This window comes from Perna viridis, chromosome 11 (genome assembly GCF_037379345.1).
Source record: "Perna viridis isolate PV_CMFRI_1.1 ecotype Kerala chromosome 11, ASM3737934v1, whole genome shotgun sequence".
Taxonomy (NCBI): domain Eukaryota; kingdom Metazoa; phylum Mollusca; class Bivalvia; order Mytilida; family Mytilidae; genus Perna; species Perna viridis.
In genome coordinates this window covers 35,677,691-35,693,642 of record NC_142455.1, presented here as the reverse complement: position 1 = coordinate 35,693,642, position 15,952 = coordinate 35,677,691, and the positions used below count along the sequence as shown (strand labels likewise).

At 33.4% G+C, this 15,952-nt stretch overlaps 1 protein-coding gene across 4 annotated transcripts in view; it reads right to left on the bottom strand.

Moving 5' to 3' along the window:
- The window catches only part of LOC148603903 (embryonic protein UVS.2-like), a 22,265-nt gene extending 6,313 nt beyond the window's left edge, over positions 1 to 15,952 (bottom strand). Inside the window, exons 1-5 of one of the 4 annotated variants that reach the window (XM_088552274.1) lie at positions 15,918 to 15,952; positions 5,439 to 5,615; positions 3,976 to 4,088; positions 3,387 to 3,557; positions 971 to 1,064 (exon numbers count right to left, since the gene is read on the bottom strand). In XM_088552274.1, the coding sequence (XP_088408400.1) occupies positions 971 to 1,064; positions 3,387 to 3,557; positions 3,976 to 4,088; positions 5,439 to 5,602 (542 nt within the window). In that variant the 5' untranslated portion in view covers positions 5,603 to 5,615; positions 15,918 to 15,952. Of the gene's footprint in view, positions 1 to 970; positions 1,065 to 3,386; positions 3,558 to 3,975; positions 4,089 to 5,438; positions 5,616 to 9,017; positions 10,354 to 15,849; positions 15,884 to 15,917 lie in introns of those variants that run through there. The other 3 variants (XM_088552275.1, XM_088552277.1, XM_088552273.1) reach the window with 3 other exon arrangements.

The window sequence follows — 15,952 nt, the reverse complement described above, 5'->3', positions numbered from 1 at the left end:
TTCTATGGTCGTCATCTTGAACTCGTGGATCGTTATGGTGTATCCATCTGCACCATGGAAACTGATTTATTCAACGGGTCATAGTTTTCCTTTCCTCGTTTGTCTACCCCGGACTTGACTTTTTATGAGCAACTCGGCGGGTGTTTCTAGAAGAGCAGAGGACGCTTACCCTACCGGTGCACCTGGTCCATGCTCCCATATTACTTTTTATGTATGATTTTAGTTACTTTATGTCCTTTGTTGTGTATGTCTGTTTTCCATGTCCCTGGATTACATTCTTTTGATTACCGCTATAACCTTGCTTCCCTTGATTACTCTTTCCTAACCCTAAGTGTTACCGCAACTTTCTTGGTAGCATTGTAAGGATGCGACATTGGGTTATATGATGGTACATATATATGTCACTTTAGTTCTTTTTTTTAGAAAGAAGAAGTTCGAAGAATAAAAAAACGTAAAAAAATAGAATCTTGTCTTAACGAAGTATAAAAAGTAGCCAAAAAATACAGAATTGCTTCAGTTTATTTTTTGGCGACAAAATGATTCGTAAATGGGAGGTATAAGAGTACCTGAAAATCATATTTTGGTCAATGGATGGGGGTGCACAGGGGTTACATCATCCCCAATACTAATGTTGATAGCTTTTGGGGGCCCTTTTAGGGCAGATGAGCCACAAATATTACCATAATTCATTATATGCCCAATTATAATAAGAAAATTTAATTATGCGTACAATTTGAAACTGAATAAAAAATAACGAATCAAGTATTTTTATGACATCTTAATTGAACGAAGGGTTAATCTTTAAATCTTATAATTGATATTGTGATTAAGCGAATTTTGACACACATTTCCCACAAAAATCATGAAATGTACACAGTAATGAGTAGGTATGTTCTTAGAACCGAGATATGATCTCTTTTAAAACTCAAGGCCACATTCAACACACTAAATAAATTAAATTGATACAAACATTGGATATATATAGGGGAAGTTTGGACTTGTCAAATACTGCTCAGTTGTTGTTGCTGTTAACACCTGTGTAGTTCCATTGCAGCCAGTTCCGGCTGTAACATAAACAATGTAATAATTTAATGGCACAATGCCAGTCCTTTCAATCAGATCTTTCTCGACTAGTTTTTAATTTATGCCACCCGACTTTGTTGTTTGCACGAATATTTACTTTAAAACAACTTGATTAATAAATAGACGGCGAAGCAAAACTGATCTCATAAATGTCCAAATTTTATTTAGAACGAGTTTGTTGTGCTGTGTAATACTGCTTACAAGATCTGAATAAAATCTGACGTTCAAAACTCACTCAAAATATCGAAAAATGTCAGCAATGTATATAAAAAGAACAAGAACAATGGCAATAGAAATATTTAAAATACTTAATAATTTAGCACTTCCTGTCTTATCAAATCTTGTTGAAAAGAAAAACAATAAGTATTTTTAGATTTTAGATACACAAATTTATTGTAGATCCCAAGTGTGAAAACTACTAGCTATGATAAGAGATCTTTCAGGTATGCTGCACCTGCTCTTTGGAATTCATTTCCAGAATCTTTCAGGCAAATTTCAAATTTTAATCAGTTCAAAAGTCAATTATCTTTCTGAAATGGTAAAGAATGTACTTGTCTTGTATGCAAAAATTCAGGCTAAAAATTTCTTTCTGATGCAGCATACCAACCACACATACTAGACTTTTTTAGTTTGGTTCAGTTTTATTATTATTTTGTAGTTACTTTGTTTTAGTTGCATGATAGCTTTATCCTTATCTGCTTTTTAAAAAAAAATTTTAGCTAGTAGTAGTAGTATTGTTTTTAGTGTTTGTATGCTTCAACTGCTTATATTCTCGTATCATAGTACTGACTGATATAATTATGTGTTTTTAAGTTTCTCTAAATGTCTTCTTTGTGTATACGTATGTCTTGTTTTACTTACATGCATGATTATGTATGACTGTAAATATTATGTTTGTCGGTTCAAAAGCTCATAAGAGCTTATGTTTATTATTTTGCGTCTTGCCGACTTTAAATAAAGCTTGTCAATGTCTATGTCTAAAGATCTCTCAAAAAAATACAAGAATCTCAAATTTAGAAAGGTGATTGTTTTTCATCTAAATATCCGATTGTCAAACCACGAATGATTTGAGCCATGTAAGACAACTTTGAAAGACCTATCTTCAGCAGGTAAGTAAGATGACGTCATCATTTCAAGTTAAAGAGCAACCAAGGGAACCAAGATTATAGCGGTAATAAAAAGAATGTAATTCAGGGACAAAGACCAGACATGGAAAACAGACATACACAACAAAGAACATAAAGTAACTAAAATCATACATACAAAGTAACAAAAGTAAATGAGCAACTCGGACTCCACTATAAAATGGGAGCATGGACCAGGTGCATCGGTACGGGATTTAGCCAATAGATAAATAAAAATAGTTTCTGTTGCTGAACTAATCCTAAAGATAAAGCCTACAAACGTCTGCATGTGATCAAAGTAGTCGGACGATTCCTTGATGGATGTTTTGCCCACGAAAGGTGCAAAATGACATTTTTAAAGAGTTTCAGCCAATAGATAACAAGAGAAAACTTTCAATTGCTGAACTGATTCTAATGATAAAGATTACAAAAATCTGCATGGTATCAAAGTGGTCGGACGACTCCTTAATAAACGTATTGTCCGTTAAAGGCGAAAGATGATTTTCAGCATTCTTCTTGGAGTACAAATTATCGGACAAGTCCTTTTTAGAAAAATTGCCCTTTAAATGCACAAATTAAACCCGGTGAGCAATTCTGGCTCGTGAGAACCTCTTGTTTTTGTCAAAGACTATATCCCTTGATTATGTCTTTTATGACCATTCAAATCCTGGTTCCTTTGATTTTTCTTTTAGTAATACTTATAAATATTAGTTATTTTTTAAGCAAAACAATTATAATTACATTTGTGAAATTACAGTCTGTTTTTGTAAATTTTTAGTAAATTGTGTGCCGTTTAGTTGCATTTGGGGGAATGAAAACTGATTTATTCAACGGGTCATAGTTTTCCTTTCCTCGTTTGTCTACCCCGGACTTGACTTTTTATGAGAAAATCGGCGGTTGTTTCTAGAAAAGTAGAGGACGCTTACCCTACCGGTGCACCTGGTCCATGTTCCCAGTTTTAAGTGGAGTCCAAGTTGTTAATTTGCTCAAGTTACTTTGTATGTATGATTTTAGTTACTTTGTGTTCTTTGTTGTGTATGTCTTTGTCACTGGGTTACATTCTTTTGATTACCTGTATAACCTTGGTTCCCTTGATTACTCTTTTAAAGCCAGAATTTAGAAAATGTGTACATTATATATAGATATTGAGAAATTAAAGAAATCGTGTGGAACAATTACAAAACTCTTTTGCAGATAGCATAAACAGTTTAAATCCTTTCTCTGTAGAAGACGCAGTGGCATCTGATGTAAATGTAGTATAAACACTCCCTGTTGTAGATATTCGTGCTCCCCATGAACGACCTGATCCACATGCGTTATTCAGAATCTGTATACCAGAAGTAGATGTTCCTACAAGTCGAAACATAGTAATAAAATAGTGTGGAACCAACTACAGTGCAATTACGATGAACGTGTTGTGTATTTTGTGTAAAAGGGAAAACCTTCCAATCGCATGTAATATATGAATCATTGAATCAATTTAATAAATTCTAATTCACTTCTATTCTTGTGTATCTTATTATCTTTATAAGAATGTCTACATGTACTAAATATTTATTTCAATTAATCAAAAAAAAAAAAAAAAAAAAAAGCGACTTAAGGCATTATCAACATTATAGGTAATTTAACTGTACTTATGGCAGTCATTTTATTTTGAAAATCCCCTCTATTTAAGCCACTATTGTGTTTTTTTACCGAATTACCGCATGATATAGGTAATAAGAATATATTATGGAATAATGTTAATAATCATCATTCTATGTCTCACCATTGTACACATTGATGACATCACTAGGGCAGGTTGTAAATATGTCGACAAGTTGGTATAGAATTTCATTCCCAGTAATTAAAGATGATGCTATCCACCTACAATCCAGGTTCCTTAAAATCAAAACAAAGGGAACAGTTACTTCATCTCATAAATACCCCGATTGTATGATAGGATAATTAAGGAGTGAAAAACCAAAATATGATGACGAGTGTTGCAAAACGCGCAAAAGGTTTCGATACATAAATCTGATGTATCTTTTCTTAATACACAGGTTCGTCTGTGGCCATAGTAAATGTTGAGTTAAAATTGAGGCAATATTTGTCGACAGGTTATGATGAACCTTAATCTAACTGTATTCTTGGCACGAGTGATCATATTTTGTTATTCACAATAACCAATCGATTATCCTATTTATTATAGAATTTCTCCATTATTCGTCGCTATTTTAACATAAATTTCAAATTTTGTGAACGGATGATTGGTATTCGTGAAGTGAAGTTTTGGCGACAGAAAGCTCGCGAGTGTAATTACAGAATTTATTTAACAATGTGAAATAACGAAAAAATTTACAATGAGAACATTCGATAAATCACTGCTATTTATATAATAAGACATTTTATCATATGTTTAGTTGTAAGCCGTGATGCTGACCTAAATCTCCTCATAAACATACTTACGCGTGGGAGGTGGTAAACATTAAATATCTTCTTTCAACTATGTTCTGTTTCTCCTGCTTACTTTTTAATTATTATAATTAAGGCAGTTGGTTTACAAGAACTGGACTTCCCTGAGGCCCTCAAGCAACTCAAAAAGTAAATACTGGGTAATACATTCAATAAACTTGAACCAGAATATTAAAAAGATTTTCTGTAAAGTTCAATTTTAGGTTTTGGGACTACAAACATTTTGGATTTTTACTTCTCATAAAGTAAGTGTGATTTATAGAAGCATATCTCTAAGATATTTTGGAGCTAGACCTTCAATTTATGCATAAGCAAATATTTATAATATTTAATCCTATGATCAACATTCATAATACCAAGTTGTCAGAATAACGAGGCAGAGGGTGACATATGGGCAGCATCTAGTATCAGTCTAGCTGCTTTCTTCTGTAGTTTCAATATTAATTCAAATTAACATTACTACATCCAACCCAAACAATACAACAGAAATCTATCTGAGCTAGCATATAACCATTATAGAAAGTTGTCCTAGTTTTTATACTAAGAGAGTACTTCATTTTTTACAGGAAATAAATTCTAGAAGACATTTTTGTACACGATATACACAATTTGAAGACTTATTTTCTCGATGCACTTGCGAAGTACCCGTTTATAACCAATGAAAAACTCGTTATACTATGTACTCATGTTTTTATAAAAAGGAAGGGCTAAGTAAGTTCAGCAGATGTGTGATATCTTTTATTGTATTCTCTCAGGAAATTGTAGATATGTACTTACGGTGCGTATCTGTTGGGATATCCGGGAGAAGTAATTGTAACCGTTGAGTATCCAACACTGAAGTTCTGGGCATTGACGGAGCATTGTCCGTGTACATCACGCAATATCAAAAACAAAATTGATACCAAAAGTACCTTTACCATATTGTGTTGGTGCATTTTCATTATTACAATTTTTCTAAAAAAATAAAAAAATCACAAACATCTTAAAATTAAGTATACAATTATTTATATCCTGCATAGCACACTACGAACAATGAAGAATAAAGTAAAAAAAGAAGAGTTATTATGAAGGCTACCGCTGACGGAACAGGACATGCTAACACTTCCAGACCATAAGATGTCACTCCCTGTCATTGTTGGGATTTATTTATGTGTACACGTTTGATATCTTGTTTTCCTTTTCTTTATATATAGTATTTATATACTTTTTCTGATCCCTACATTGTGAAAGTTTACCGTTTTGCACGTTCAGGCCATGTACTTGGATTTTGACGTATTTGTATAATCCAACTGCTGACACTTTGGTATTTTTCTTTCTTTCTTTTTCTTTTCGCCGATATAAATTCAGATGCCAAAACGGATGAGAATTTTAAAATCCACCGTGAAGCTCATTGTACAACTCATTCGCAATCGCGAACAAGACAACAGTCGCAAATCGCGAACAAGACAACAGTCGCATATTGCGAACAAGACAAGTGCTTCGTTGGAAATAGACAATCCTTGGAAATGATATGGAAAGAGCTAGTGTTTGGACCAGTCAAACGAATAGGCGTAGTTGTAATCAGCAAAGATTTGAACAATTGCCGTGACATGAGAGCCGCGATCTTTGTTGACACAATCAGGACTTATGTATTATGAATGCAAGTGTAGATTTAGAGTGGCTCAACCAAAATCATTGTATCAAGAGACCTAATAAAATACACGTGCAAATTTCAAGCATAAATCCAATCAAAAGTTTCATGTTATTTAAACAATAGAACTTTTATATTGTTACACCTTATCAAATGTACGTGTAGCTTTCAAGTAATTTAACACATAAAAAGTTATCGAAAGAAGTGTAACTTGTATCAATACACCTTCAAAATGCTTCTAATATTTTACAGGTCGAGAGTAAGACAATATGAGGACATTGCAAACATGTACACGTATAAGTAATAACCCGGAATGACTTACTAATTACGTCAATGAAATATCCCACTACGGCATTATTATATTAAGAATATGTATGGTGTATATGTCAAAGAAACAAAAATCCCACCGGGATAAAAATGTCAGCCCAAGACCATCCATTAGTATCCAATGAACGACGAGGAAATCATACCACAGGCTGCACCTGGCCCTAAAACACTATACACATGTACAGCGAATGAGTTGTCCCTATACACTCAAGTAACCTAAAAAATAAACTAAAGGTGAACAGGAAACAAGCCATTAAGACCAGAAAGTCCTGACTTCGGACCGGCGTAAAAATGGCCATTGTGGAAAAATATCATACAATTAAACACATCTGCAAATCAGTTCATAACGTTGTAACTCTCTTGTTACAACGGAAGTAAAGAAAGTGAATATAAATTACACAAATGTACAAACTAAGTACTACTAGCAGTTTACTGACATGCCAGCTCTGGACCAATTTTACCATACAAAAAGTTAAGTCCCCAACGTATGTAAAATAAATCCCAACTCTTCCCATGCGGGATTGAGAATCACGATACATCATAAGCCACACAATAAGGGTACAATCCATGTCATGCAAAAACTGCTTTTTAATATAGTGTTTAAATTTCGATTTAAAGACCCTATGTTATTACCACAAAATGCTATCCTTAACGATTTGACAACACTTTATCGCTACACAGTGAGAATTGAGCTTTCCGTGCTTTGTGAGTAATATTTCCGTAAAACAAAGGGTGAGAGATACCCGCACGTATTATTCCTTTAACAGTACAACTGTATTATTGCATTTTACTATAAATTGTGTATGTCTGTTTTCCATGTTCTCACGTAATAAAATAGAATTTAAGAATTCATAGATACATTTTTAGTTGATCTTTCCGCCTAAAATCTTTCATTATTGTCTGTTTTCTGACATATAATCTTAAAGGTACAGTGTAAGAGTATTCAAGGGAACTAAGGTCATAGCGGAAATCAAAAGAATGCAATCCAGGGACAAAGACAAAACATGGAAAACAGACCTACACAACAAAGAATACAAAGTAACTAAAATCATACACAGAAAGCAACAATAGCAAATGAGGCACTCGGACTCACTAAAAACTTGGAGCATGAACCAGGTGCACCGGTAGGGTAAGCGTCCTCTGCTTTTCTAGAAACACCCGCCGAGTTGTTCATAAAATGTCATGTCCGGGATAGACGAAAGAGGAAACGAAAACTATGACACGTTGAACAAATCAGTTTTCATGGCGCAGATGGATACACCGTAGCGATCCACGAGTTCATGATGACCACCATATACTTCTGTATTGATGACTTTAATCTTGCAGCACCATAACCCTGTTCCAGAAGAAGCCTATTTGTTAGAAGTCCAGCGCGATGCAAAAAGTCTTCGTAGTGTCGGCAACCTCTGCAATAACGTATGAGTTGTGATATGAACACTACATACGCAGGTGCTGAAGGACAATTCTGAATTAAAAGTCATAGCGTTTGTCGTAAATTTTGGACAATAGTTTTTCTTTACCATCGATTTCTAAGTGTAGGCCAAGATATAAGGCTGACCTCTCAGTGTCTGTAGTATTCTTTATCTCAATTTCTTTGGGGTAGATGTAATGTATCAAATCCCTTAAAATTAGGATTGTTTAAAGATAATTCGTCATCTATATAGCGGAAATTGAGATTAAAGGATCTAGCTAAACGATATGCTTTCTTTCGGATCAGATATCAGATCAGCTATAAAATCAGCCTGATATGTAAAACAGTATTTCCATGAATCGATTGATCATTTGTACATTTTAAAGTTCATAACAATCATTAAGAGCAAACATGTCCCTACATAGGAAATGTGTTTTACTTGAATAAGATAAAATTCAAGTAATGTGAGATCACATTTAAATATTTTTCTTACGTGTGCATGGAATCGATGGAATATGATATAAACCAATTAGATATTTGAAAAAAAGTTGATGGGAACTAAAACATAACCAGAAAAGGGGGAGAAATTATTACATTTTTCACGTGGTCAACCTTCAGTGTAATTGTAGTAATGGAAATTAGTATTTGAAGCCATTTGGCATTTGACCGGACATTAACAGAGTACATGGAACAGAGTACATTGTTTTGCGCCTTATTTGGTTCCATAGGTGTGGCATTCTTTTGCACGTCAGAATTCCAGTGATTCCGATCTGTTTAACGAAATCATACCATGCCGAACCTCCGTTTTTATTTTTAAGTCATTTCATATTTAATTAAATAATCCCTTTCAATGACTTGCTTTATGCTAGTATATCGCCAAACTGATAAATTCGTATGAATTTAACTTACAATCAAATGTAAAATCCAATCGAGCAGATTTTCAATCGATATAAAAAAAAATTATAAAAAGCTATAAAGCGTATACAACCTCGAGATTGAAAACTTCAGGGTAAACCAACTGACTGTCCTAGCAAAACTCTCCATTCAATTATGGTCTTTCCGGTCATGTCATTACTGGAGATTTGAACATCATGAAAACGAATCCCTCCGTGAATTCTTAATTACCATGAACTACCCTGCATCAATTGGAATTATAATTTTAAAATTCTTATGGACGATTGGAGGGCTATGTAAAAAAAATGGATAAAATGATGACAAGAAAAATTCTTGTTCTCCTTCATTAATCTTTGTACATCTTAATAACACGTATACATTAATGCAAAACTATCTGTCTCAATATTTGATTAAAAGTCCATCTTCATATGTTGCACACTTCTGTTATCAAAACCCAAAGCGTTTTATTAACAGATTGTTTCCATAAGCGAAATGGCCCGCATTTAACTATATAACTTAACAAGGCAAAAATGTTTTGTCGGTTGGTATTTGGCTATATCTTACTGATTACCAGTATTTGATAATAATGTCGCCTAAAACAGCTAAAGCGTTATTCAAATATTAGAACAAGTTGTCGTTTTGATTTCCTGTTGCAACAAGTGACCCTAATATGGATGAACATTCATATTTTGTAAATTATGTCGATAAAATATTCTTGTAAGTCATCGATGGGAAGAAGCGTAAACAATCGATAAATTTCCTTTGTATGTACTTCCATATTTAAAAAAAAATAGTCTAATAATAGAACTTTGTACTGGGAATAGAGACGTGTAGTGTTTACTTAAAGTTCAGTAATTAAAGAAAACGTTAATTGCCAGATTGATTTTTCTTTGCAGAACCGTTGTTGCAAATCGTAATGACATTAATGGCTATTTGTCTTCAGTCTGTGTGACCACTGTTATGTATGTTACCTGGTATAAAGTTCTTGATTAGTTTGTATTAAACCATGTAGCATGTTTATATCACTATAGCAGTGCTACGAGCATGAATGCTACAGACATGCATATACAATTCCTAAAATGCTAAAAAAAACTACGAATTCAACGAATGAAAGCACTCAAGGCAGATTGAAAAGAAGTGGTATTTCTGAGAAATTTGCCACTTTTGTTTACCCTTGAGACCAATTATTGCCACCAAATCACATATTAACAATTGATTTGCTCTGTTCTATCCATACCGACGTGCTATAGTTCAGAGTCCTCCACGAACAGTATGAGTGATCCACTTAATTTTTACGAGGGATCAGGTTAATGAAGTAGTTTCCGTTTCGCGTTTATGATTATGAAAGTGAAACATTAGTAAAGCGCATCCTTTTTCAGAATTAAAAAAAATAAAGTTATTCAATTACTTAGGTATAACGAATAAGAAAAAGATGATAATCAACTTATCTTATAACACCATTTTCAATTTTCCGCATACTGCAGTATGAAAAACCTTTCAAAAAATTTCCTTGATGAAACTTCTAATAGAGTTTCTTTTTATAAAGAATATTTCCTTCATGGGAAATACCTTATGGCTTTATGATTATTATCTACCAGATTTGGTATTTATTTTGACATGACGGCCACTAAAGTCACCATTACCGTATTTGGACTTTTGATAAACTTCATTTAGAACGTTTATAGAATGGAGCTTTATTGATTTATCATCTCTCACTTTAACCAGATATAAGGCAGCTATTTTAGAATATGTGTTCCTCTAAAACAATTTCATACATCGCATAAATCTTCAAAAATAGAATCAATAAGAAGCAGATGGATGAAAATAAGCATAGAATTAAACGCGTAATCCCAATAAAGCAGTTGTGTCTCAAGTGACATGGGATTTTCACCATAAACCCTGTGTCAATGTGACCTTCTATTAGCACCAGACGTCAAGGTGAAAGATTTTAGATACACATTGAACTTCCGGGTTTGATATTAGGAAAACAATAAAAGATAATTACAAGTGCATTTTGTAAAATTACCCTCTCAAAGAGTTTTGTTTGACTATACATTTGATATAACACCAAAGTCATAATAAAAGGTCAAGAAAACTCTGCAATTTTATATCTATCATTGATTTTGTCAGTTTATTAAGTTTGAACTCATAAAATGTGATATTACATCTTTTTTTTTATTTAAGTAAAATGTATATTCATGTGGTATATCATTTCTAAATGAACTCATTTCAACGTTTGGAATAGATTTTTTCGCCCTTTTTTGAAGGGTATAGTATCATTAAGTTCCATATCATATACAATAAGGGTAACAACAAAATTACAAAAATAAAACGCTAATCTGATTCATAATCAAATCAAGTCCAAAAATAAATCTGGCAAAATAGATATTAAGCTGAGTGAGCAGCTGGTACCGCAATGGTCCTGACTTGGTACAGGTACTTCAGACGAAATGGTTGGTTAAATTTAGATTTTACAGCGCGCTTAACCTCCCTATTTCATTGCTGCTTGGCTATACCAATGGTGTTTAAAAGGATTTGCATGATATTATGATAATCGGTAAATCAATGGTCACATCAACACAAAGAACATTTTACAAAAAAAAAAAAACAAAACAAAACAAAACAAAACAAAACAAAAAACAAAAACAAAACAAAACAAAACAAAACAAACAAACAATCATTACTATGTTTTAGAGGAAACTTAGTATTTTTCAACTATAGACTGATACCTAAATACGAATCCTGTAAGAGACTCTTTAAGATGCATTTCCTCATACATCTGATTCAGTCTGTTACGCAGATATTTATGACGTTCAAGGAAATCAGAGTAGTTAGTATTTGCTCTAGCGTTTCGACACTGTCAATGGTAGAGATGGTTCATGGTGTAGAAAAAAAAATTCGGTCCGCTGATGATACTTTTTTTTATGCAACAATAGTCTTTTCAGTATTTAGATCTGTAATATCTTTATTTTTTAAAAACATCATACATTCATCTCACACTGAAATCAACCGTATCAAAGCAAATCAGAAAGTTCTAACTTCTTGTACAATCTATATAACTGCAACATCCTAAAAATCTATGTGTTCTGAAACTGATTCTTAGTAAGAGTTAAAAGTGGAATCGGTGGGTTTTGACATGCCTTATTCACATCAAGTCCGAATTTTATATGGCTGCTTGTTAAATACAAATTATTTTGACATACATTATTCACATTCAGTCTGAGGTTTGTAAGGAATACTGGTTAAATACAAATTCAAACTTTTTATTAAGCGTTGTTGTCAAATATCAAATGAAACCTGCAAAATATACCTTTAATATTGATATATGTCTCTGATATATATTTTGGGTGGATTCAATGATCATAAACAAGGTCATTGCCTGGCACATGAAAAAAATCATTTTAGTATTTATTTCACTTGTTCAGTTGATTTTTTAACAAATTATTAAACAAACAGGTTAGTAGAATAGCAGCAAAAAAAACAGTCCTGTAGAAAATAAAGAGCGTTAAGGAATGCACCCCAATCTGTTATTGTGGTTATTTTTAAATACCAGTAAATAACGGTCGGCTGAGTAAAGAGGACACAATATTACAAATCTGGCAAGCTGTCTAACCAAATGACATTTGCTCCATATGTTCAACACGAAAATATTCACATTTCTCCTGCACTGAATAAATTCCGTCTGAAAGTGTTTTCGGTCAGACACATTACGCCATGGCTGTTACAGTATTTAAGTTTAAGTTATGTACCTAATGCAATGGATTGCTATTGTATAGGTTCAAATTTGTTAGTATTGTGCAGTTTTCAGTAACTGTTTATTGGTTAATCGTGTAATTTATTTTACATTAGGGTAGACAGTGTATACAAGCATATATAAAACTGGTTTCCCCTTAGTATTTCACTTCAAATTGGCGGTTCATGAAGTCTTGATGTACTTCATATATAAAATATAACAATACTTAAAGAAGAACATCATGTCATTGTGCCAGTCATGAACATCGAATGAATAATCTGTTAACGGTTCGTGAAAATCAAATTCAAAAAATTAATTTCCTTTTCAAAACTAATTAATCGCTATTTATAATAAGGGAATTTGAATTTCTCGCGCTTGTGGGAGCCATCATTGTCGATTGAGTTTTGACGTCACAAAGTCGGTTTGTAAAATGAAAGTAGATAGGTATTAGATTACAATATCCGAAATAAGCGCAAATTTAGTATTTTACCCTATAATTTCAACCCAAAATATGCAGAAGATACCAAGATACAACGTATAATCAAATTTCAGACAACATTCGCGAACTGCGCGATTAGCAGCAGAAAGCTAGTATGTCTGAGGAAAATTCAAAGAGTGGTCGTTTTGCCGGTCAAAAATATTTTCTTGAATATATTTATCATGTATAGTCGTCAGCTAGACAAGACAATATGTTTTAGTGATAAGAAAAATAGATCGTAGAAATATTTATAACATATTAATTGTTTACACATTATATGTGCAGTACTTGTAGAAGTACCTAACCGACTTAGTGACGTCACGATCTGATCGAAAGCTATCTGTAAAAATCAATAAAGTCTGCTTATGATCGCCCTTCAGATTGACGAGTTCTGCAAGATGGCTATCCACATATATTTCAAAAATTTCTAATTTTGCATAGCCTTGTACATTTTATAAAAACGCATTTTGCATTAAAAGTTATTTATTTTTGTTTACATGGGTATGATATTCATCATAAGATCCTAACTTATTTCAAAGGTGGTCTTTCCCTTTAATTACATTAATGGTATAAATACCAAACACCTTGAAACACCCACAGATCTTCCATGTATATACAAAGGACACCAGATGTAATTAATAAGTTGATCTTTGTGAACGTGCTTATGTGCAAATGACATTTTATATATGTAAAACACTGATTCATGCCCGGTAGCACAAACATGTTAATATATATTGTGACGTAGATTCAATACATTATGTACCCTACGTGTCCAATTTGCGATTTATCGCGGAGTTGATTTTAAGTTTTCGCCCTACTCCAGTAAAAAAACTATTATGATTTGTATCAAATATGAAATTATTTTAAAACCATTGAATTTCGAAATTAAAAAAAAACAACATAGAATAGCACACAATTGCAATATATTAGTCTTCGATTTATACAATCTCTATGAAAATAAAAAAAAAGTTGACTTTAAATTCTTTGACATTATCCAAAGCCATTGGATAACGTCACGAAAAATCCTTCCCATTTCCCCGACTTTGCAAGATTCTTTCATTTTCTATGGGCTTGCTCCACTTCCAACGTCAGGCGCTATTTCGTACCTTGGTGAAATCGGACACTCATGTCAGGTTTCATAAGGGTGTCCGATTTCACAAACGCTGCCGATGACGACCACATTCATTTGACGACCCGACAGGTTTGTAAAATCGGAAACTCCTATGAAACCTGAAAATGCAAATCTACACTATAAGGAAGTGTAAGGTTTGTTTGTTTGTTGGGGTTTAACGTCCGAGCAGCAATATTTCAGCTATATTCAGACGATGAACATGAAATTGATGATAAAATGAACATGAAATGATGATGAAATGAAAAAGGGATGAGACACAAGGACAATGGGGTCGATAAATTTTGATTGCCACTGGAAATAGGGAGAGGTGGGTAGGGTCGGGCAATTTAGCCTCCTGTGGCGGAGCCCTATGGTTCCTACTCCGGGTGAGTACCACAGTAGGGTTCTTTAACGTGCGAGGAACGTGGCATCTTTCCCAACACGGTGTACCACTATGGTTTGCGGTCAGGTTTTTCGTATTATAGCCTGACAACCCCAGCATGTAACACACCAGGGGTACCCCATTCCACCACCTGAGGCACACATCCCAGTTGCTCTGTGGGCAGAACGCCCTAGCCCCCGGCTAAGGTTCTGAGCACTATTTAGTCGCCTTTTACGACAAGCTTAGCGCTGCTACAGGCCTATTCTTTTAACACCCGGACCTGCACGGGGCAGGAAGTGTAAGGTAGTTTAGATTATATCTGCAAATTTTATGTTTAAAATAACAGGCATGATCGTAATGCTGTGTTAGTGACGTTCATGTCAATATACGTCATACACGTGCCCTTAATCCTCGATTTTTTTCATCAATTGTGACGTTATTTTTATGATGAAATTTGGATTTTAGTCGAAATTCGTTGTTTATGTTATTGTTTAAACATTCAATTCATTTTAAAATTTCTTTCCTACATAAAATATTTCATCAAGTTATTTAATGGCAGACTACAATCGATATAATTATTTGTATGTAAGAACGTTCAAAACTCGATTATATGACAATAATATTTTGTCTACACACAGTCGGTACTATAGATAAACATAAACAAGAACAATTTGCAGAAACCTAATAAATGTTTATTCAAACAAATAATTCTTTTCGACAGAACGCAGTTTTATACACACTTTAGGGCATAAATAGCCCAAAATAAATAAACAGCCTTGCTTCACTTCAATCTTGCACAAGTTATTCAGCTGGTGTAATCGTGCATATTAAAAATTTCATTTAAGGAAAAATAATCATTTCATTTTGCCAAAACATGATTTATTCAGTCATTTTTATCGGTGCTACATTATAGAATGGCGTATTCAATTAAATCGTGATTGCGACGGATTCGAAATTGAAAATTAATTTTATATTTCATGAATGTCAAAATGTTTGACTGAAATAAATCAAAGACTTACGTATTTCATGAATGTCAAAAAGGAAGGTGTGACTGGAATTCATCAAAGAACCATGCATTTTATGGAAGTCAAAAAGCGTTTGAATGGAATTCTTCAAAGAACCATGCATTCCATGGATGTAAAAAGATTTCACTCGAATTCATTAAAGAATAAGACATTCCATGGATATCTGAAGCAACATATTAATAAGTGAAAATTCTTACTTGTTCTAAATCTAATAATTTTAGCAATGAGCAATGAATTACACTTGTAAATAGTCTGATTCACTTACGTCCGATCTCTTCCAGTGGGTCTTTCTTAAATGGC